This window comes from Oncorhynchus gorbuscha, linkage group LG21 (genome assembly GCF_021184085.1).
Source record: "Oncorhynchus gorbuscha isolate QuinsamMale2020 ecotype Even-year linkage group LG21, OgorEven_v1.0, whole genome shotgun sequence".
Lineage (NCBI taxonomy): Eukaryota > Metazoa > Chordata > Actinopteri > Salmoniformes > Salmonidae > Oncorhynchus > Oncorhynchus gorbuscha.
Genome location: NC_060193.1, coordinates 39404435 through 39426703, shown reverse-complemented (window position 1 = coordinate 39426703; position 22269 = coordinate 39404435). Strand labels below are relative to the sequence as shown.

General features: G+C 40.5%; 1 protein-coding gene and 1 pseudogene across 1 annotated transcript; one reads left to right on the top strand and one right to left on the bottom strand.

Annotated features, from left to right (window-relative positions):
* Positions 1 to 12072, bottom strand: LOC124007977 (zinc finger protein 883-like). Its single transcript, XM_046318883.1, has 3 exons — positions 11592 to 12072; positions 10200 to 10921; positions 1 to 819 (listed from the first exon to the last, which is right to left on the bottom strand). The coding sequence occupies exons 1-3, from the start codon at positions 11860 to 11862 to the stop codon at positions 229 to 231; spliced, it is 1584 nt and encodes a 527-aa protein (XP_046174839.1). The 5' UTR covers positions 11863 to 12072; the 3' UTR covers positions 1 to 228.
* Positions 12073 to 17989: 5917 nt separating this feature from the next.
* Positions 17990 to 21849, top strand: LOC124007970 (annotated as a pseudogene).
* Positions 21850 to 22269: the final 420 nt, after the last annotated feature.

Sequence of the window (22269 nt, the reverse complement as noted above, 5' to 3'; positions counted from 1 at the left end):
TGTTAGAAAGTACTTGTTAGATATTACTGGACTGTTGGAGCTAGAAACACAAGCATTGTGCTACAACCGCAATAACATCTGCTAAACTAGTGTATGTGACAAATAGAATGTGATTTGATTTATATAGGTCGGGTGTTGGAGATCATTCCACACTCTGTGGATCTCCTGCATGTATTTTCTGATGTTTAAATCAGACCACTTGAATCAGAGTATCTCGTCACATTGCTCTCAGCTATATGACTGCTCTCCTGTGTGTGTTCTCTGGTGTGATACCAGGTTGCTTGACTGAGTAAAACTCTTCCCACACTGATTACAGCTATAAGGCTTCTCTCCTGTGTGTGTTCTCTGGTGTCTATCCAGGCTGTTTGACTGAGAAAAACTCCTCCCACATTGCTTACAGCTATATGGCTGCTCTCCTGTGTGTGTTCTCTGGTGTGATACCAGGTTGTTTGACTTAGTAAAACTCTTGCCACATTGATCACAGCTATAAGGTTTCTCTCCTGTGTGTGTTCTCTGGTGTCCTTTAAGGTGTCCTATCCGAGAAAAGTTTTTTCCACAATGCTCACAGCTATATTGGTGCTCTCCTGTGTGTGTTAGCAGGTTTCTTGAATTCGTAAAACTGTTGCCACACTGATCACAGCTATAAGATTTCTCTCCTGTGTGTGTTCTCTGGTGTGATACCAGGCTACTTGACATAGTAATACTCTTCCCACATTTATTACAGCTATATGATTTCTCTCCTGTGTGTACTCGCTGGTGTATTTTAAGTTCTGATGAAGATTTGCAATGTTTTCCACAGTCAGAGCAGCAGTTCGATTTCTTCCCTGGGTCTTTGCTGGTGTTTCTTGAGGAGTTCTGATCTGGAGAGACTTTTCTCTGCCTCGTCAGCATCATGATGTTGTTGAGGCTCCCCAGAGGATCCACGATAGTCCCGTCTCTCTCCTGTGTGAATGACAAAGTCATTCAGATGGATAAAGGCCCACAACAGCAGAAATCCACTATTTATTGTTTCTAACACTCTCAAGTGTTAGAAACTAGGAACTAGGAAAATTAACTAGGAAAATTGTGTCACTTCTCTTGCAACAGAGTCAGGGTATATGCAGCTGTTTGAGCCGCCTGGCTCATTGCGAACTGTGTGAAGACTATTTCTTCCTAACAAAGACAGCCAACTTCGCCAAATGGGGGGATGATTTAACAAAAAAGCGTTTGCGAAAAAAAGCACAATCGTTGCACGACTGTATCTAACCATAAACACCAATGCCTTTCTTAAAATCAAAACACAGAAGTATATATTTTTAAACCTGCATATTTAGCTAAAATAAATCCAAGTTAGCAGGCAATATTAGCCAGGTGAAATTGTGTCACTTCTCTTGCGTTCATTGCACACAGAGACAAGGTATATGCAACAGTTTTGGCCACCTGGCTCGTTGCGAACTAATTTGCCATAATTTTACATAATTATAACATTGAAGGTTGTGCAATGTACAGGAATATTTAGACTTATGGATGCCACCCGTTAGATAAAATACGGAACGATTTCGTATTTCACTGAAAGAATATACGTTTTGTTTTCGAGATGATAGTTTCCGGATTCGACCATATTAATGACCTAAGGCTAGTATTTCTGTGTGTTATTATGTTATAATTAGGTCTATGATTTGATAGAGCAGTCTGACTGAGCGATGGTAGGCACCAGCAGGCTCGTAAGCATTCATCCAAACAGCAATTCTGTGCGTTTTGCCATTAGCTCTTCGCAATGCTTCAAGCATTGCGCTGTTTATGACTTCAAGCCTATCAACTCCCGAGATTAGTCTGGTGTAACCGATGTGAAATGGCTAGCTAGTTAGCGGGGTGCGCGCTAATAGCGTTTCAAACGTCACTCGCTCTGAGACTTGGAGTAGTTGTTACCCTTGCTCTATATGGGTAATGCTGCTTCGAGGGTGGCTGTTGTCGATGTGTTCCTGGTTCAAGCCCAGGTAGGAGCGAGGAGAGGGACGGAAGCTATACTGTTACACTGGCAATACTAAAGTGCCTATAAGAACATCCAATAGTCAAAGGTATATGAAATACAAATCGTATAGAGAGAAATAATCCTATAATTCCTATAATAACAACAACCTAAAACATCTTACCTGGGAATATTGAAGACTCATGTTAAAAGAAACCACCAGCTTTCATATGTTCTCATGTTCTGAGCAAGGAACTTACATGGCACATATTGCACTTTTACTTTCTTCAACAGTTTGTTTTTGCATTATTTAAACCAAATTGAACATATTTCATTATTTATTTGAGGTTAAAATAGGCGTTAATTCAGTATTGTTGTACTTGTCATGATAAATTGGCAGATTAATCTGTATTTTTTGGCCCTCCAATAATCGGTATCGGCATTGAAAAATCATAATCGGTCGACCTCTAGTCTTAACAATGCAATTTGCCAATGCAGGATACTCTGAGCGCAGCCAATCCAGAAATCTGGCGGTGGCTTCTGATTAAATAACATTTTCACAGAACCGCTTGTTGCAATTTTGATGAGGTTCTCGTTAAGATATCGGTAAGTGGACTGGAGGCAGGGCATGAAAGGGACTACGTTTGTGTCATCTGTTTCGGGAAAGTACCTGCGTAATTGTGCACCCAACTCAGGTGCTTCGCTATATCACATTTGACATTGTCCGTAAACTTGAGTTCAATAAGAGCTCCTACTTCTTAATCAAAGCCTCATTTTTATCCCGCATATCAAATATAGTTGTGGAGAGTCCCTGTAATCCTAGATTCAGATCATTCAGGTGAGAAAAAACATCACCCAGATGGGCCAGTCGTGTGAGAAACTCGTCATCATGCAAGTGGTCAGACAAGTGAAAATGATGATCACTAAAGAAAACTTTAAGCTCGTCTCTCAATTAAAACAAAAAAGGTGTCAATACTTTGCCCCTTGATAACCAGAGCACTTCTGTATGTTGTAAAAGCGTTACATGGTTGCTGCCCATATCATTGCCAATGTTTTCCAGCAAGAGCCTGTCGGTGGATGCTGCAGTGTACCCAAGTGGCGTCAATTGCTTGCACGCGCGTTACCACTCTACTATGTCTCCCTGCGCCATCAGTACAGATACCAATATGAGGAGCAGCTACGTTTGGCTACATATGGACCGTTAGAGGAATTCACGTGAGAGAGTAACGGTTAATGTGATTGGATATTAATTATTTGACTAGGCTACCTGTATTTGACATTGTGTTGCTATTTCGCTGAACACTAGATGGTTTAATTTTATTTTTGGCGGTGAAACGAGGCTACTCAGGTGAGAAAAAAAACTCACCCAAATGTATAGCCCTGTTGGAAAATATAAATTAACTGTTTTGAAAATGTGAAGAAAATGTATTATTTGTAAATGACAGTATCCATTTGGGTGTTAAGGTGACTCTCGGTTAGAACCATTGAATAGTGCGAACTCTGAAATTATTTAGGATCTGTGCCCATGAAAACTGTTTTCCCAGCGTAATATAAGGAGACACTAAACGTTACATAGGTAGAGTGCATTTTAGAGATCTGAAAACAAAAAGCTGTACGAACAGGACAATAACCTAAACCACACAATAATCTAAACTATACTGGAGGAGCTTACCAAGATGACATTCAATGTTCCCGAGTGGCCTAGTTACAGTTTGGACTTAAATCGTCTTGAAAGTCTATGGCAAGACTTGAAAATGGCTTTCTAGGTATGATCAACAACCAACTTGACAGAACATGAAGGATTTTGAAAAGCCAACTCCTTGAAGGCCTTACTATGACATCACTCACTCCTTCCCATAGCAACGATAAAAACATTCCCTAACCAGAAGCCGTGGATTGATGGCAGCATTCGCGTGAAACTGAAAGCGCGAACCACTGCTTTTAATCAGGGCAAGGTGTCTGGCAACATGACTGAATACAAACAGTGCAGCTATTCCCTCCGCAAGGCTATTAAACAAGCTAAGCGTCAGTACAGAGACAAAGTGGAATCTCAATTCAATGGCTCAGACACAAGAGGCATGTGGCAGGGTCTACAGTCAATCACGGACTACAAGATGATATCCAGCCCAGTCACGGACCAGGATGTCTTGCTCCCAGGCAGACTAAATAACTTTTTTGCCCGCTTTGAGGACAATACAGTGCCACTGACACGGCCTGCAACGGAAACATGCGGTCTCTCCTTCACTGCAGCCGAGGTGAGTAAGACATTTAAACGTGTTAACCCTCGCAAGGCTGCAGGCCCAGACGGCATCCCCAGCCGCGCCCTCAGAGCATGCGCAGACCAGCTGGCCGGTGTGTTTACGGACATATTCAATCAATCCCTATACCAGTCTGCTGTTCCCACATGCTTCAAGAGGGCCACCATTGTTCCTGTTCCCAAGAAAGCTAAGGTAACTGAGCTAAACGACTACCGCCCCGCCCCGTAGCACTCACTTCCGTCATCATGAAGTGCTTTGAGAGACTAGTCAAGGACCATATCACCTCCACCCTACCTGACACCCTAGACCCACTCCAATTTGCTTACCGCCCAAATAGGTCCACAGATGATGCAATCTCAACCACACTGCACACTGCCCTAACCCACCTGGACAAGAGGAATACCTATGTGAGAATGCTGTTCATCGACTACAGCTCGGCATTCAACACCATAGTACCCTCCAAGCTCGTCATCAAGCTCGAGACCCTGGGTCTCGACCCCGTCCTGTGCAACTGGGTACTGGACTTCCTGACGGGCCGCCCCCAGGTGGTGAGGATAGGCAACAACATCTCCTCCCCGCTGATCCTCAACACGGGGGCCCCACAAGGGTGCGTTCCCTAGCCCTCTCCTGTACTCCCTGTTCACCCACGACTGCGTGGCCACGCACGCCTCCAACTCAATCATCAAGTTTGCGGACGACACAACAGTGGTAGGCTTGATTACCAACAACGACGAGACGGCCTACAGGGAGGAGGTGAGGGCCCTCGGAGTGTGGTGTCAGGAAAATAACCTCACACTCAACGTCAACAAAACTAAGGAGATGATTGTGGACTTCAGGAAACAGCAGAGGGAACACCCCCCTATCCACATCGATGGAACAGTAGTGGAGAGGGTAGCTAGTTTTAAGTTCCTCGGCATACACATCACAGACAAACTGAATTGGTCCACTCACACTGACAGCGTCGTGAAGAAGGCGCAGCAGCGCCTATTCAACCTCAGGAGGCTGAAGAAATTCGACTTGTCACCAAAAGCACTCACAAACTTCTACAGATGCACAATCGAGAGCATCCTAGCGGGCTGTATATCACCGCCTGGTACGGCAACTGCTCCGCCCTCAACCGTAAGGCTCTCCAGAGGGTAGTGAGGACTGCACAACGCATCACCGGGGGCAAACTACCTGCCCTCCAGGACACCTACACCACCCGTTGTTACAGGAAGGCCATAAAGATCATCAAGGACATCAACCACCCGAACCACTGCCTGTTCACCCCGCTATCATCCAGAAGGCGAGGTCAGTACAGTTGCATCAAAGCTGGGACCGAGAGACTGAAAAACAGCTTCTATCTCAAGGCCATCAGACTGTTAAACAGCCACCACTAACATTGAGTGGCTGCTGCCAACACACTGTCATTGACACTGACCCAACTCCAGCCATTTTAATAATGGGAATTGATGGGAAATGTAAATATATCACTAGCCACTTTAAACAATGCTACCTTATATAATGTTTACTTACCCTACATTATTCATCTCATATGCATATGTATATACTGTACTCTACATCATCGACTGCATCCTTATGTAACACATGTATCACTAGCCACTTTAACTATGCCACTTTGTTTACTTTGTCTACACACTCATCTCATATGTATATACTGTACTCGATACCATCTACTGTATGCTGCTCTGTACCATCACTCATTCATATATCCTTATGTACATGTTCCTTATCCCCTTACACTGTGTATAAGACAGTAGTTTTGGAATTGTTAGTTAGATTACTTGTTGGTTATCACTGCATTGTCGGAACTAGAAGCACAAGCATTTCGCTACACTCGCATTTAACATCTGCTAACCATGTGTATGTGACAAATACAATTTGATTTGATTTGATTCTAGTTTGCAGTTGTCTAAAAAAGAACACTATTTTGCTCAAAACATTTATTTGTTTCCCTTTAGTGTGTTTGTACTTTACTGTATTTATATATCACTTTTCAACAGCAATGTTTTTAAAAAGTCACTGGAGGACGTCATGAACAATTCTGACAGTACAAAAACATATTCAAGTGTAGAATGCCCTTTTAAAAATAACACATTAGTTCAACAACAGCAGAGTTTGTGTCCCTGTTAAGATGGTACTCCCTGGTGTTTATCAGATCAATGTCCCTGTTTTATAAGATTGTACTCACTGGTGTTAATCAGTTCTCCAGTCTTCTCTTCTTCATCCTCCTCTAATGTGACAGTAATCTCCCCCTCCTCATCCTTCATTCCTAAAACGTCTTCCTCTTCTTTCACTTCATCCTCCACTCCAAAAACCGAATATTCCTCTTCTTTCACAGTAACATCCTCCGCCTCTTTCACTCTGAAGGCGTCTTTCTCTTCTTCTTTCACTGTAACAGCCTCACCCTCTACTTGTTTCTGTATTGTAACAGCCTCCTCTTCCTCCTCCTCTTTCATGAGAACTTTCATGAGAACTCCGTCCAGCAGACCTCTTCTTCAGCAGAAGGAGAGAAACTTAGTGAGCTCATGGTCGGGGATAATAGCTAGTTAGCATTAGCGACTAGAATAGTGCTAACTTAACCAGCCAGCTAGTTGACTTACGTAAATATTCAATTAAATGCGGTAACTAGTTTTTTCCACATAGGTATGTTTAAATCATAGTGGCAAATAAACCAGGGAATTGTCTAAAGAACTTGAATGTTCCGACTTTGTTGTCTAGCGAGCTACGGAGGTGGCTGCAGTTGTTGAAGAAGCGTTCCGTTCACTAGATTACACGTCACACTAGAAACATCGACTGAAAGACAACATATCGCCATCTGCTGTCTGGAGGGAGGAAACGCAGTTGAGGGAAAACTTTTCTTCTTCTTCTTCATTGAATTATAATATTATAAAGCAGTTTAGGGAAACGTTTTTTCCCTCTCCATTAAATAAGAATATTATGTCAACACATACAAAGAGCAACAAGTGTAGTTTGATTAGTTCAGATTTTTGTATGAGAATTTAAAACAAACTCTACATCTACTACACATCTGTATTTCTGATTCAGTCAAATAACTAGATATCAAAATAAGCACATAGTTATTGATACCCTTGATAAAGATGAGCAAAAAGTACTGTGTAAAATAACTAAATAAATAAACTTTACCCACTACCAGGATATTTTAGCCCAAAACCTGGTTTCCTCTCTGCTAGGAGGCTGAAACTTGGCCATAAGTAGATCTTCCAACAAGACACATCAACATCCACAAAGAAATTGTTAATTGGGCACAAAAATCAACATTTTCAATGGCTATCTCAGTCTTTGGACTTGAACTCCATTGAAAACCTGTGGTTTGAATTGAACAGGGCAGTCCACAAGCACAGACAAAAGACATCAAGGACCTGGAGAGATTCTGTATGGAGGAATGGTCTAAGATCCCACCCAATGTGTTCTCTAATCTCATAAAACATTTGAGTGTCATTATCCTCCCAAGGGGAGGGTGCTGGAGTATTGAAATAATTCAGACCCCTGCCTTTGAGAAATACATGTTAAACGAATTATTTCTATGAGCAATTGTATTAGTATAAAATAATATAATTTTCCTTTTTTTCATGTAGATGTATATAATGAACAGACAAGGTCTATACTTGCTTCTACATGGTGTAACAATACATTATATAGATATATATAATGAACAGACTAGGTCTATACTGCTCCTACATGGTGTAACAATACATCATGTAGATGTATATAATGAACAGACTAGGTCCATGCTGCTCCTACACGGTGTAACAATACATCATGTAGATGTATATAATGAACAGAATAGGTCCATGCTGCTCCTACACGGTGTAACAATACATCATGTAGATGTATATAATGAACAGACTAGGTCTATACTGCTCCTACATGGTGTAACAATACATCATGTAGATGTACAGTTGAAGTTGGAAGTTTACATACACTTAGGATGGAGTCATTAAAACTCATTTGTCAACCAACAAACATTTATTGTTATCAAACTATAGTTTTTGCAAGTAGGTTAGGGCATCTACTTTGTGCATGACAAGTATTTTTTCCAACAATTGTTTACAGACAGATTATTTCACTGTATCACAATTCCAGTGGGTCAGAAGTTTACATACACTAAATTCACTGTGCCTTTAAACAGCTTGAAAAAATCCAGAAAATGTTGTCATGGCTTTAGAAGCTTCTGATAGGCTAATTGACATCATTTGAGTCAATTGGAGGTGTACCATCAAGCTCAGTGCCTCTTTGCTTGACACCATGAGAAAATCAAAAGAAATCAGCCAAAACCTCAGATTGTTTTTGTAGACCTCCACAAGTCTGGTTCATCCTTGGGAGCAATTTCCAAACGCCTGAAGGTACCACGTTCATCTGTACAAACAATAGTATGCACATGTAAACACCATGGGACCACGCAGCCGTCATACTGTTCAGGAAGGAGACGCGTTCTGTCTCCTAGAGATGAATGTACTTGGTGCAAAAAGTGTAAATCAATCCTAACACAACAGCAAAGGACCTTGTGAAGATGCTGGAGGAAACGGGTACAAAAGTATCTATATCCACAGTAAAACGAGTCCTATATCAACATAACTTGAAAGGCCGCTCAACAAGGAAGAAGCCACGGCTCCAAAACCGCCATAAAAAAAGACAGACTACAGTTTGCAACTGCACATGGGGACAAAGATCATACTTTTTGGAGAAATGTCCTTTGGTCTGATGACAAAAAAATAAAACTGTTTGGCCATAATGACCATCGTTATGTTTGGAGGAAAAAGGGGAGAGACTTGCAAGCTGAAGAACACCATCCCAACCATGAAGCATGGGGGTAGCAGCATCATGTTGTGGGGGTGCTTTGCTGCAGGAGGGACTGGTGCACTTCACAAAATAGATGGCGTCATGAGGAAGGAAAATGATGTGGATATATTGAAGCAACATCTTAAGAGATAAGTCAGGAAGTTAAAGCTTGGTCGCAAATGGGTCTTCCATAAGGACAGTGACCCCAAGCATACTTCCAAAGTTGTGGCAAAATTTGCTTAAGGACAACAAAGTCAAGGTTTTGGAGTAGTCATCACAAAGCCCTGACCTCAATCCCATAGAAAATGTGTAAAGAGCAGCTCACAGATCATTGCACCTGTACATAGCCCATCTGTAAACAGATACATCTATCTACCTCATCACCATACAGTATTTATTTATTTGTCTTGCTCCTTTGCACCCCAGTATCTACACTTGCACATTAATCTTCTGCACATCTACCATTCCAGTGTTTAATTGCTAAATTGTAATTACTTTGCTACCATGACCTATTTATTGCCTTTAACTCCCTTATCTTACCCCATTTGCACTCACTGTATATAGACGTATTGTTTTCTTTTGTTCTACTGTATTATTAACTGTATGTTTTGTTTATTCCATGTGTAACTACGTGTTGTTGTATGTGTCAAATTGCTTATATCTTGGCCAGGTCGCAGTTGCAAATGAAAACTTGTTCTCAACTAGCCTACCTGGTTAAATAAAGGTTAAATAAATTAAAATGTGTGTTTGAGCAAGGTCTATGAACCTGACCCAGTTACACCAGCTCTGTCAGGAGGAATGGGCCAAAACTTATTGTGGGAAGCTTGTCGAAGGCTACCCGAAACATTTGACCCAAGTTAAATAATTTAAAGGCAATGCTACCAAATACTAATTGAGTGTATGTAAACTTCTGACCCACTGGGAATCTAACAAAAGAAATAAAAGCTGAACTAAATAATTCTCTTTACTATTATTCTGACATTTCACATTAAAATAAAGTGGTGATCCTAACTGACCTAAGACAGGGAATTTGTACTATGATTAAATGTCAGGAATTGTGAAACACTGAGTTTAAATGTATTTGGCTAAGGTGTATGTAAACCTCCCGACTTCAACTGTATCAATCTGGTGTTGGAGGTCATTCCACACTGTGTTCTACTACCCAGGTCTGGTGTTGCAGATCATTCCACACTCTGTGGATCTCCTGCATGTATTTTCTGATGTTTAATCAGACTACTTGAATGAGAGTATCTTTTGTCACATTGATCACAGATATAAGGTTTCTCTCCCGTGTGTGTTCTCTGGTGTGATTTCAGGCTGTTTGACTGAGTAAAACTCTTCCCACACTGATTACAGCTATAAGGTTTCTCTCCTGTGTGTACTCGCTGGTGTACTACCAGCTGGCTTGATGTAGTAAAACTATCTGCACATACATCACAGCTATATGGCTGATGTCCTGTGTGTATTCTCTGGTGTGATACCAGGTTGGTTGACAGAGTAAAACCCTTGCCACAATGATCACAGCTATATGGCTGCTCTCCTGTGTGTGTTCTCTGGTGTGATACCAGGCTACTTGACTGAGTAAAACTCTTGCCACACTGATCACAGCTATAAGGCTTCTCTCCTGTGTGGGTTCTCTTGTGTGATACCAGGCTACTTGACTGAGTAAAACTCTTGCCACACTGATCACAGCTATAAGGCTTCTCTCCTGTGTGTACTCGCTGGTGTATTTTTAGTTTTGATGAAGATTTGCAATGTTTCCCACAGTCAGAGCAGCAGTGAGGTTTCCTTCCAGTTGGTCTCTGATGATGTTTCTTGAGGTGTTCTGATCCGGAGAGACTCTTCTCTGCCTCATCAGCATCATGATGTTGTTGAGGCTCCCCAGAGGATCCACGATGGTCACATCTCTCTCCTGTGTGAACGACAAAGTCAGACAGTCAATGTAGTGACTGTTTAAATGTTTTTACAAACGTTGACAAATGTATTCTAAGTCTTGTTTTAGTTTGTGTGGTAGGCAGATGAAATAATATACCAGCTACTGTAGCAGGCAGATGAAAGAATATACCAGCCACTGGTCAGCAGGAAGATGAAAGAATATGCCACAGATTTTTTTACCAGCCCAAATATTTATTTGCCACGACTGATTACACCAAAAAACACAACAACAAGAAAACTAATAAGCAGCTTGGCAATGTTTGTAAAACAAGGAATGTAAGTAAGCAGTCATGTGGTAATATGCTGAGGAGTATTTCTGCCCTTTTGTGGGGAAAAACTCATTCCGATTGGCTGGGCCTGGCTCCCCAGTGGGCGGGCCTATGGCAGCGCACCTGCCCAGTTATTATATATATAGATTGGGGCCTAATTTATTTATTTAAATTGACTTCTATGAACTGTAAATCAGTAAAATCTTTGAAATTGTTGCATTTATATTTTTGTTCAGTATAGTTAGGAGCTGGGCAATTCAACAGTAATGGACACAAGACTCTGATTTTTCAATTTAAAATGTATGCAAAACAAAAACCATTGCTGCTTTAAAACCACGTTTGTGTACAAATATGAGTATTTACTGGTGTTACTCTGACCTTTCTCCTCTCCTTCCACTTCAAAAACTGCATCCTCTTCTTTTACTGTAACATCCTCCTCCTCTTTCACTCTGAACGCGTCTTCCTCTTCTTTCACTGAGACATCCTCCTCTTCTTCTTTCACAGTAACAGCCTCACCTTCTACTTCTTGTTTAACTGTAACATCCTCCTCTTCCTTCTCCTCTTTCACGACAATGTTCAGCCCCAGAGCTTCTTTCTCCGTCCAGCAGACCTCTTCTTTAACAGGAGGAGAGTAGTTTAGTGAGCTCATGTTCGGGGATGTTAGTTATTATTAGCGACTAGGCTAATGCTAACTTAACCAGCCAGCTACTATAGCTGACTAATACAAAATAACGTAATATTAAATTAAATAGGTTTACAAGTAGATACGACAGAAGTGTCTAAAACACAGTAGCTAATATACACCGAAAGCGTGTAAATAGCTTGAATCTTTCGGCTATGTTGGCTAGCAAGCTTCTGAGGTGATTGACCAGCTGTTTCTAAAGAACCGTCCACTAGATTATACGTCACACTGACAGCGTCGCCTGAAAGACGCACATCGCCGTCTGCTGACTGGAGGGGAAACGCAGTTGAGGATCATATTTTATTTTCAGACATGGATTATTTTAAATGGATTTAATTAAATAATATTATTGTATTGAGACAAAGACCTGAATGTGTTGATTGATTAGTGCGAAAATTATTTTTTTACTACAGCACTTTTAAGGCAGTTTCATTAGGTCAATTCTAAATAAGTAGCCAGCAACTGTAGGTCTATACTGCTCCTACATGGTGTAACAATACATCATGTCGATGTACAGTGGGGCAAAAAAGTATTTAGTCAGCCACAAATTGTGCAAGTTCTCCCACTTAAAAAGATGAGGCCTGTAATTTTCATCATAGGTACACTTCAACTATGACAGACAAAATTAGGGGGAAAAAATCTAGAAAATCACATTGTAGGATTTTTTATGAATTTATTTGCAAATTATGGTGGAAAATAAGTATTTGGTCAATAACAAAAGTTTCTCAATACTTTGTTATATACCCTTTGTTGGCAATGACAGAGGTCAAACATTTTCTGTAAGTCTTCACAAGGTTTTCACACACTGTTTCTGGTATTTTGGCCCATTCCTCCATGCAGATCTCCTCTAGAGCAGTGATGTTTTGGAGCTGTTGCTGGGCAACACAGACATTCAATTCCCTCCAAAGATTTTCTATGGGTTGAGATCTGGAGACTGGCTAGGCCACTCCAGGACCTTGAAATGCTTCTTACGAAGCCACTCCTTTGTTGCCCGGGCGGTGTGTTTGGGATCATTGTCATGCTGAAAAACCCAGCCACATTTAATCTTCAATGCCCTTGCTGATGAAAGGAGGTTTTCACTCAAAATCTCACGATACATGGCCCCATTCATTCTTTCCTTTACACGGATCAGTCGTCCTGGTCCCTTTGCAGAAAAACAGCCCCCAAGCATGATGTTTCCACCCTCATGCTTCACAGTAGGTATGGTGTTCTTTAGATGCAACTCAGCATTCTTTGTCCTCCAAACACGCTGAGTTGAGTTTTTACCAAAAAGTTATATTTTGGTTTCATCTGACCAAATGACATTCTCCCAATCTTCTTCTGGATCATCCAAATGCTCTCTAGCAAACTTCAGACGGGCCTGGACATGTACTGGCTTAAGCAGGGGGACATGTCTGGCACTGCAGGATTTGAGTCCTTGGCGGTGTAGTGTGTTACTGATGGTAGGCTTTGTTACTTTGGTCCCAGCTCTCTGCAGGTCATTCACTAGGTCCCCCCATGTGGTTCTGGGATTTTTGCTCACCGTTCTTGTGATCATTTTGACCCCACGGGGTGAGATCTTGCGTGGAGCCCCAGATCAAGGGAGATTATCAGTGGTCTTGTATGTCTTCCATTTCCTAATAATTGCTCCCACAGTTGCTTTCTTCAAACCAAGCTGCTTACCTATTGCAGATTCGGTCTTCCCAGCCTGGTGCAGGTCTACAATTTTGTTTCTGGTGTCTTTTGACAGCTCTTTGGTCTTGGCCATAGTGGAGTTTGTAGTGTGACTGTTTGAGGTTGTGGACAGGTGTCTTTTATACTTATAACAAGTTCAAACAGGTGCCATTAATACAGGTAACGAGTGGAGGACAGAGGAGCCTCTTAAATAAGAAGTTACAGGTCTGTGAGAGACAGAAATCTTGCTTGTTTGTAGTTGACCAAATACTTATTTTCTACCATAATTTGCAAAACAATTAAATTAAAAATCCTACAATGTGATTTTCAGGATTTTTTTTTCTCATTCTCATTTTGTCTGTCACAGCTGAAGCGTGCCTATGATGAAAATTACAGGCCTCTCTCATCTTTTTAAGTGGGAGAACTTGCACAATTGGTGGCTGACTAACTACTTTTTTTGCCCCACTGTATGTACGCCCATGCATCTATCAATCCAATGTTATCATGATTTGCTATCAGGGATATTATACTTTAGTAATCCATAATAACCTGGTGATGTAACAGTCTAGTAATTACATTGTCTTCCATATTCCTACAGATACCTTGTAACTGGAGATTCCTACAGTTACCGTGTAGGGCACTGCAAGGTCAGGTGACCAGGGTCATCTGGGACTGCCTCCTGGAGGAATTCAGGTGTGTGAAGGCTACCGGTGTCCTGCGTAACTTCATGAAGATGGACTCGAGGACCAGGAGGGGACCTGCAGCTCACCGCCAAGTGCCAGAGAAGTCTGCTGCTCTGCAGGATTGTTCAGTCATTTTTTAATAAATGTTCATAAATTCCAATTATCTTTATCTGGTCTTAAATAAAACAGACAGAATTCCAAGCTCACAGTTGATCAGATCCAAGTTTATTTGCGAGAGCTCTGCCGTGCATACACAAATACGTTCCTTTTATAACATTCTAACCTATGCACATACATACACACAAACATAGGGATTTTCTCACGAGTCTCACAACAGTTTATAACCACTCAGCTGACAGTTCCAGTCTCCCCCAGATACTAGAGCTCTGGAGGGGCTCTCCCTGTCCTATCTTATCTCTCCAGAGTTACAGCCAGGTCGGTTCAAACATAGGTTAATGCTCCTCTTCATTCTCTTTCTACACTCACATACATTCCTTTCTTCCTAGATCTATGCTCCTTCCTAATGAACAAACATTATTTAACACTACTAGAAATACAGGGTAGAATTCTGTTAGTTATAATTCTACGTTAACTGTATACATTATTTAGTCATTATTCATTAAAAACAAGGATGTTTCAAGGATGGGAATGGGGTCCATCAACGCAGCAAGAGAGGCAATTCGTGTGCAAGAGATCTTCACCTCCTACTTCTTCAAAGATGGTGCGGTTCCCTGGCAACACCATAGACTACACTATGCACAACCAAAGGCTCTTTTAAGAGCCATTCACATTGCAATAAGAGTAATCTTCCATTGACTTAGCAATGTCAACTGCAGTTATTCAATTTGCAGTTTCTCTCCCTTTGATTTCTACTTCTCATGTGAGGGTGCTGTTTAGGTAAGGGTGTGATGTCTGTACAAAAACCAAACAGGCTATTTTAAATCACCCATAATGAAAAAAATGTAGAACAATTAGACACCCTTTAACCTACACCTACACACTCATGAATCAATCTGGTTGATGGATTTTGTTGTGCAGTAAGCAGGCTCAGGTGGAAAACTGTGGCTCCTTCCACCTTCCAATCGTAAGACACTTCATTATTTCTATAACTACGCTATATTGTTTGTCCTTGTGGGTCCGTTCATGTTTTTCAGCATAAAGTACTCTGCAGCCACTTAGTGTGGTGTGGACACCAGGTGAGGCCACATACAGATTCCTGTTGAACACTGTGGCTTTAACTACCTTATTTTCTCAATAACAGTCTCTCTCCTTCACTTCATCCCTCTCTCCCTAAATCCTATAGGTTATATCAGCTGTGTCGGTGAACCCCTCCTGCATCTGAACTGGCTACATAGAGGGCACAGCATGATCAGAGGTGAGAGGTCCCTTGGTCAGGTCAACAGGAAGTATTATTAAAGAGATGCTTTATATTGAAATACAGATAGATGCAGTAGTCCCAGAGTTAATGATCCAAGGTCAGTTTATATTATACAGGAAATATTATTTAAGAGATGCTTTACATTGAAATACAGATAGATGCAGTAGTCCCAGAATTAATGATCCCAGGTCAGTTTATATTATACAGGAAATATTATTTAAGAGATGCTTTACATTGAAATAAAGATAGATGCAGTAGTCCCAGAGTTAATGATCCAAGGTCAGTTTTGCATTTCACCTCCTGAATGATGACTAACAATGTTAGAATAAAAGATAAAAACCCAAGGCTTAAACATGCTCTCTCTCCATCTGTCTCTCATCTGCAGGTGTTTTGATGTGAGAAGATGCCAACCCCCAGTCCCATCATTGCCACCTCACCCGCTTTTAAGATGACCTTTGGGCCGACAAGAGACACTATTATGTAATTGTGATGAACTGAGAGAATATTATGTAGCACTGTGATTCATTAATCATGTGATGCCTTCCCTGCTCTTATGTGCTTACCTCTTTCCCTTTCTGTCTTTTACACCTCTCTCGCCACCTCCTCATTCTTCTTCTGTTTTTATAATGCACAACATCTGTGCATTGAAGTACAGATTGAACTTATTTTATAATGATCTTTTCAATAAAGCGTTTCACATTCTCTACTGGTTGAAATGAAGTGTAATGTGATGAAAAACTCCACCTATCCTGTGTTTATCAGATCAATGCAGATGAAGAGCATTAGATATTGAGATGAACCGGTTTTAGAGTATTTACATGATGCATAGGAAGTGTAGTGTTCTGTTTTTTAACATTATATTTCTGGATATATGAATTAACTAGTTAACTCCTGTTTCTAGTCTATTAGTTACAATGTGTAACCATTGATGTCCCAGGACCAAGATTGGTAAACACTGTTGAAGTGTATAATTGTAATACATACATGCAGACACAGTCATTCAAAGACTTGAATTTGATACTCCTGGTATTGGATATGACTGAAAAATAATCTCAAAGACATTCATACCTAAACTGCACATTTATTTGCCAAGGTAGAGTACATGATCAGTGAATATATTAAATGTACAGGCGACAATGTGGGGATCTCAAGCATGGTAATAACTACATGTATATACGACCTGCATCCTTGGCACATCATGATATTATATTCTACTCAATCCATAGGCTTCATTAATGTCATTCAGTCTGTTTTGAAGTTTATACAACTGGCTATGATAGCTGAGGTTCATAGCTAGGTTCTGAACTAATATGTATACCAAACGTTTGGGTCCATACACAGATCGGCTAGATAGCTAGCACATCCATAGGCATACAGGGATTTTTATAATCCACTGCACAATAAGCAAGAACATAGCTAGCTACGTTATTTAATCTATCTGCATGGCAAATATCAGCAAGGCAAGCTTACAAAATTGAACATTCAATTTGCAGTAAATTCTTCAGCTAGCTAGATTCTATACATCCACTGTTTCACAAAACTACAGCCTGGTTTGCTAGTTGTTTCAGGAGTCCCTAAAACAACCAGAATGACAATTGCATACTCATGTCACAACACCCATAAAGCTAGCCCAGCAGGCTGGTTTATGTTAGCTAGCCCAGCTAGCTGGCTAATGTTAGCTGGACAGCTAGCTGGCTAATGTTAGCTAGACAGCCAGCTGGCTAATGTTAGCTAGACAGCCAGCTGGCTAAATCACGATTTTCGTAAACGAACTTTAGGATTTAAAAAAATGCATAATCGTTTGTCTCTACATTAACTAATATTCCTGTCAACTGTACATGCTTTTTTGCATGATTCGTTATGACGTTATAATCCCTTCCACATGCTTCCATTTTAGTATTTCTTTCCGCCATCTTTGATTCTGTGTAGGGGTACCCCATCTCTCCTCGTATTTCTGTCAGCCATCTTTGATCCAGTTCAGTTCTGTGTAGGTGTACCCCATCTCTCTTAGAATTTCTGTCCACCATCTTTGATCCAGTTCAGTTCTGTCTATAGGTACCCCTCTCTCCTAGTATTTCTGTCCGCCATCATTGCTGAAGAAAGTCTAACAGTCACTAGTGCAGCAGCAGCCTACCCTGGTCCTAGTGCCGGCCCGATCATTAGTTTTAAGATGCGATGGAGCAGTTGACGAAAAAAGGAAATCACATAAATAAATATATTGACTGATATTGATTTATTTAGTGGGGGCTAATTAATATTTTATGCCTATTGACGTCAAAGATTCCTACCCTTTAACTTGTCTGAAAATTACATATACATTTACCCAACTGCGTTACCCACTCCAGTCAGCAGATGGCGGTCTGCAACTTTAAGGCAATGCTGTTAGTGTGACGTATTATCTAGTGGACGGAACGTTTCTTTCAACAGCAGCAAGTTAGTCAGCCACCTCAGTAGATTGCTAGACGAAATAGCTGAACCAATAAAGCTCTTTAGACGCGTTAGTGTATATTAGTCACTGTGTTTTAAAACCACTTCTGTTGTCTAGTTCGTTATCCGATTTAATTTAATATTTACGGTGTTGTTGTTATTATTCAGCTAGCGGACTGGTTAAGTTAGCATTAGCATAGCTAACATCCCGACCATGTGGTCACGAAGCTACTCTCCTTCTAATGAAGAGGATATCACAGTAAAACAAGAAGTAGAGTGTGAGGCTGTTACTGTGAAAGATGAAGACGCGTTCAGAGTGAAAGAGGAGGAGGATGTTACAGTAAAAGGAGAGGAGGATGCAGTTTATGGATTGAAAGAGGAGGAGTGGGAGATGACTGTTAAACCGAAAAAGGAGGAGGAAGAAGAGAAGAAGGAGGAAACTGGATATCTGGGCCTGGTTTCCCAAACGCATCTTAAGGCATCCAATGGTTCGAACGGTGAATTTAGCCATAAGATGGTTTTGAAAAACCGTTCCCTGATTAACACTAGTAAGTACTGTCCTAAAAACAGAGGCACAAACTCTGCAGTTGTTGAACTGATGTTTGGTGTTAAAGCGGAAATCTGCAATTGCTACATCCATATTGTGACTTTTAAATGATGTATTTATAGCCATTGATTTTTTGAAGAATATAACACATGCTTCATGAGCTTAGTTCAACTGTTGTACCCCATCGGATCCCCAAATAATCTTTTTTTACTCTAATGTTTAGAAACAATGTAAATCAACACCGTATAGCCTCAACATGGTTAAAACATGGTTAAAACTATAATGTTGATATCATGGTTGCTCGGTCCTTGCATCCATAGGTCTGTCTGTCTGTAGTTACATTTCTCCAACCCCATAATCATCTGTTTACCAAAACAGTGGTGAAATTACAGATTTCTTATTGTCTGAACTACAGATTGCTGGGTTTTTTTTATTTTTAAAACATTGGTATCAACTACTTGTTCTCCCCACTGCATGTTGTTGTTAGGGGTCCTACAGTAGGTCTAATCTGTTGTTGTTAAGGGTTCTACAGTGGGTCTATGTTGTTGTTATGTGAAGTTTTGTGCCAATTTGGCAAACACTTAGTGTACAAACCCTAATTGTCAGGCTGATGGATATGCTAGCCAAAGAGCATTTTACTTTTTTTTAAAGTATAAAGCAGTTGATTTGTGACAATAACACAAACATTATATTAAGTAGGACATTCAAACGAGCCTTACAATTATAATCCAAAATAGTGTGAAATGCACTCATAAACAACCTGGAAATAGAGGTTACTCCCCTGAGTTTTCCCCCATTCACATTCAGAATACATTGTTAAAAACAAATCTTTGCTCGCCTTTTTTGCTCCTGGCAGATATAGTATATCCATAACTAGCGGTTTCCTCATTAGCAGATATACTACATCCTTAACTTAGTGGTTTCCTCATTTCCAGATATACTACATCCATAACTAGCGGTTTCCTCGTTAGCAGGGAGGAGTTCCTACAACCAAATTGTGTGTGCATCGCCCTCGTGCCGCAATGTTAGCAAACACCGAAATTGTCCTATATTGGAGACCAAAAGTCGTCTGGCACATTGCTTAGGGTTTTCCACAACTTGAATACCTCAATCATCGATGTTACTACTAACGTGAAAACAAGGCAAAATATGACTATTCTTGCTCATTTTAACCTTTTAAAAAAAAACTTTTACAATGGATTTCTGCTGTTGTGGGCCTTTAACCATCTGTCTGACTTTGTTGTTCATCCAGGAGAGAGACGGGACTATCGTAGATCCTCTGGGGAGCTTCAACAACATCATGATGCTGACAAGGCAGAGAAGAGTCTCTCCACATCAGAACACCTCAAGAAACACCAGCAGAGACCCACAGGGAAGAGAATTCACCGCTGCTCAGATTGTGGGAAGAGATTCACCTCATCAGACATTAAAATTCATCAGACAATCCACATAGGAGAGAGACCTTTTAGCTGTACACAACGTGGGAAGAGTTTTACTCAGTCAACCAGCCTGATATCACACCATAGAACACACACAGGAGAGAAATCTTATAGCTGTGCTCAATGTGGGAAGAGTTTTACTCAGTCAACTAGCCTGATATCACACCATAGAACACACACAGGAGAGAAATCTTATTGCTGTTATGAATGTGGCAAGAGTTTTGTTACTTCTAGCAGTCTGACTAAACACCAGAGAACACACACAGGAGAGAAACCTTATAGCTGTGCTCAATGTGGGAAGAGTTTCTCTACTTCTAGCTATCTAACTATACACCAGAGAACACACACAGGAGAGAAACCTTATAGCTGTGCTCAATGTGGGAAGAGTTTTACTCGGTCAACCACTCTGATATCACACCATAGAACACACACAGGAGAGAAACCTTATAGCTGTGCTCAATGTGGGAGGAGTTTTGCTACATCTCGCTATCTCACTATACACCAGAGAACACACACAGTAGAGAGACCTTATAGCTGTGCTCAATGTGGGAAGAGTTTTACTCGGTCAACCACTCTGATGTCACACCAGAGAAAACACACACAGGAGAGAAATCTTATAGCTGTGCTCAATGCGGGAAGAGTTTTACTCCGTCTAGCAAGCGAACTTTACACCATATAACACATACCGGAGAGAAATCCCAGCTGTGATCAGTTTGACCAGAGATAATCTGATAAAATACCTCGGATCAAAAACATCAGAAAATTCATACATGAAGGAGTTGTTTCATGATATCAATGAATTCATGTCACAATGTTGTACAAGGAGTATTTTGATAATGTCACAATGTCGATCCGTAATCATTTGCCCCCTGTTCTATTGATTTCAACTTATATTCGCCTCATGGAAAAATCCAGGCTCTGAATTGAAAGAGTTACTATTTATGTGATTTAACAAAAAGTGGCTACCAAAAAAAGAGATGTGTTGGCGACCCACTTGAATCAAAATGAAGCAGTCTGTTTTATACAAATTGTCCTCTAACCAGAGATGTACACATTATTCCCAGGTTCTGTGTGGTTTTTGAGCTGTTGGTTTTAACAGGACGTCTCTCCTCTCGCACAAATCATTTTTGCGATGAGTTGTGACAAATAAGTGTTGTGTTCGTTTGTTTAGCGACCCCTAAATTTTAATGCATCACTCCAAAATGTAGCTGACTGTCTTCTGCAGGTAGTCCTCTAACCAGTGAGGGGAAAGATATCTCCCATTTCCATGTTTTTTTTTTTAGTTGTGTTATTTTCAACATCACGTACAACCTGATTTTTCCCCCAAATTGATATCGGGGATTTATTGTTACTTGTCAAAACAACAGTGTTTCTGATGCTTCTGCAGTTTATAAGGAGCTTGTTTAAAAAATACAAGTAATATGATTACTACAAACAGATGTTTGTGTTCATAGCACATTTTATGTTTAGGTTTTGAATATATCTCAAACTGTTTCTGAATATTGGTTATTGATTTGGAGACGTTAAAACTGTGTTTTGACATTTGGGCTATTCCACCGAGCAAAATGTTGTCATTTTTAAAATTACTTTCAACATACTTTCAGTAGCCGAGTGGTTAGAGCGTTGGACCCGTCACCGAAAGGTTGCTGGATCGAATCCATGAGCTGACAAGGTAAAAATATTTTGTTCTGCCCCTGACCAGGGCAGTTAACACACTGTTCCTAGGCCTTCATTGTCGATAATAAGTTGTTCTTAACTTGACTAGTTAAATAAAGGTTAAATAAAAAGTGGACTAAATTTCTTGAAGCTAGTGAGTTTTCGGATTCTATAAAGAAAATTTTGAAAGAAATAGTACTATTGTATATTATTATTTAGAAATACGTGTTTTTAATTGTTGACAGCCAGTAGACACCATGTTTATATTGTAGAAGGTGAAGTTGATTGTAGTTGATTATAATGTGAAATGGAAGTTGTTGGTGGTGAGAACTTGTCCATCAAAAATATAGGATATATTTGTTGTCTTAAGGGGGAAGGTGTTACAGGCTTTGGATTTTCCATTTATGTTTTGAGGTTGGACTTTAGCTCGTCAGCACGTCTAGCTTGTTAACACGTCTAGCTCGTTAGCACGTAGGACGCACTGATTGCTGTCACCTCGTTAGTATGTGTTACACCTGTGCTGGCTTGTCCATCTCATTAGTGGGAAGGTGTTTCACCTGAGATGGTCCAGGTTCTATTTAAGAGTGTCTG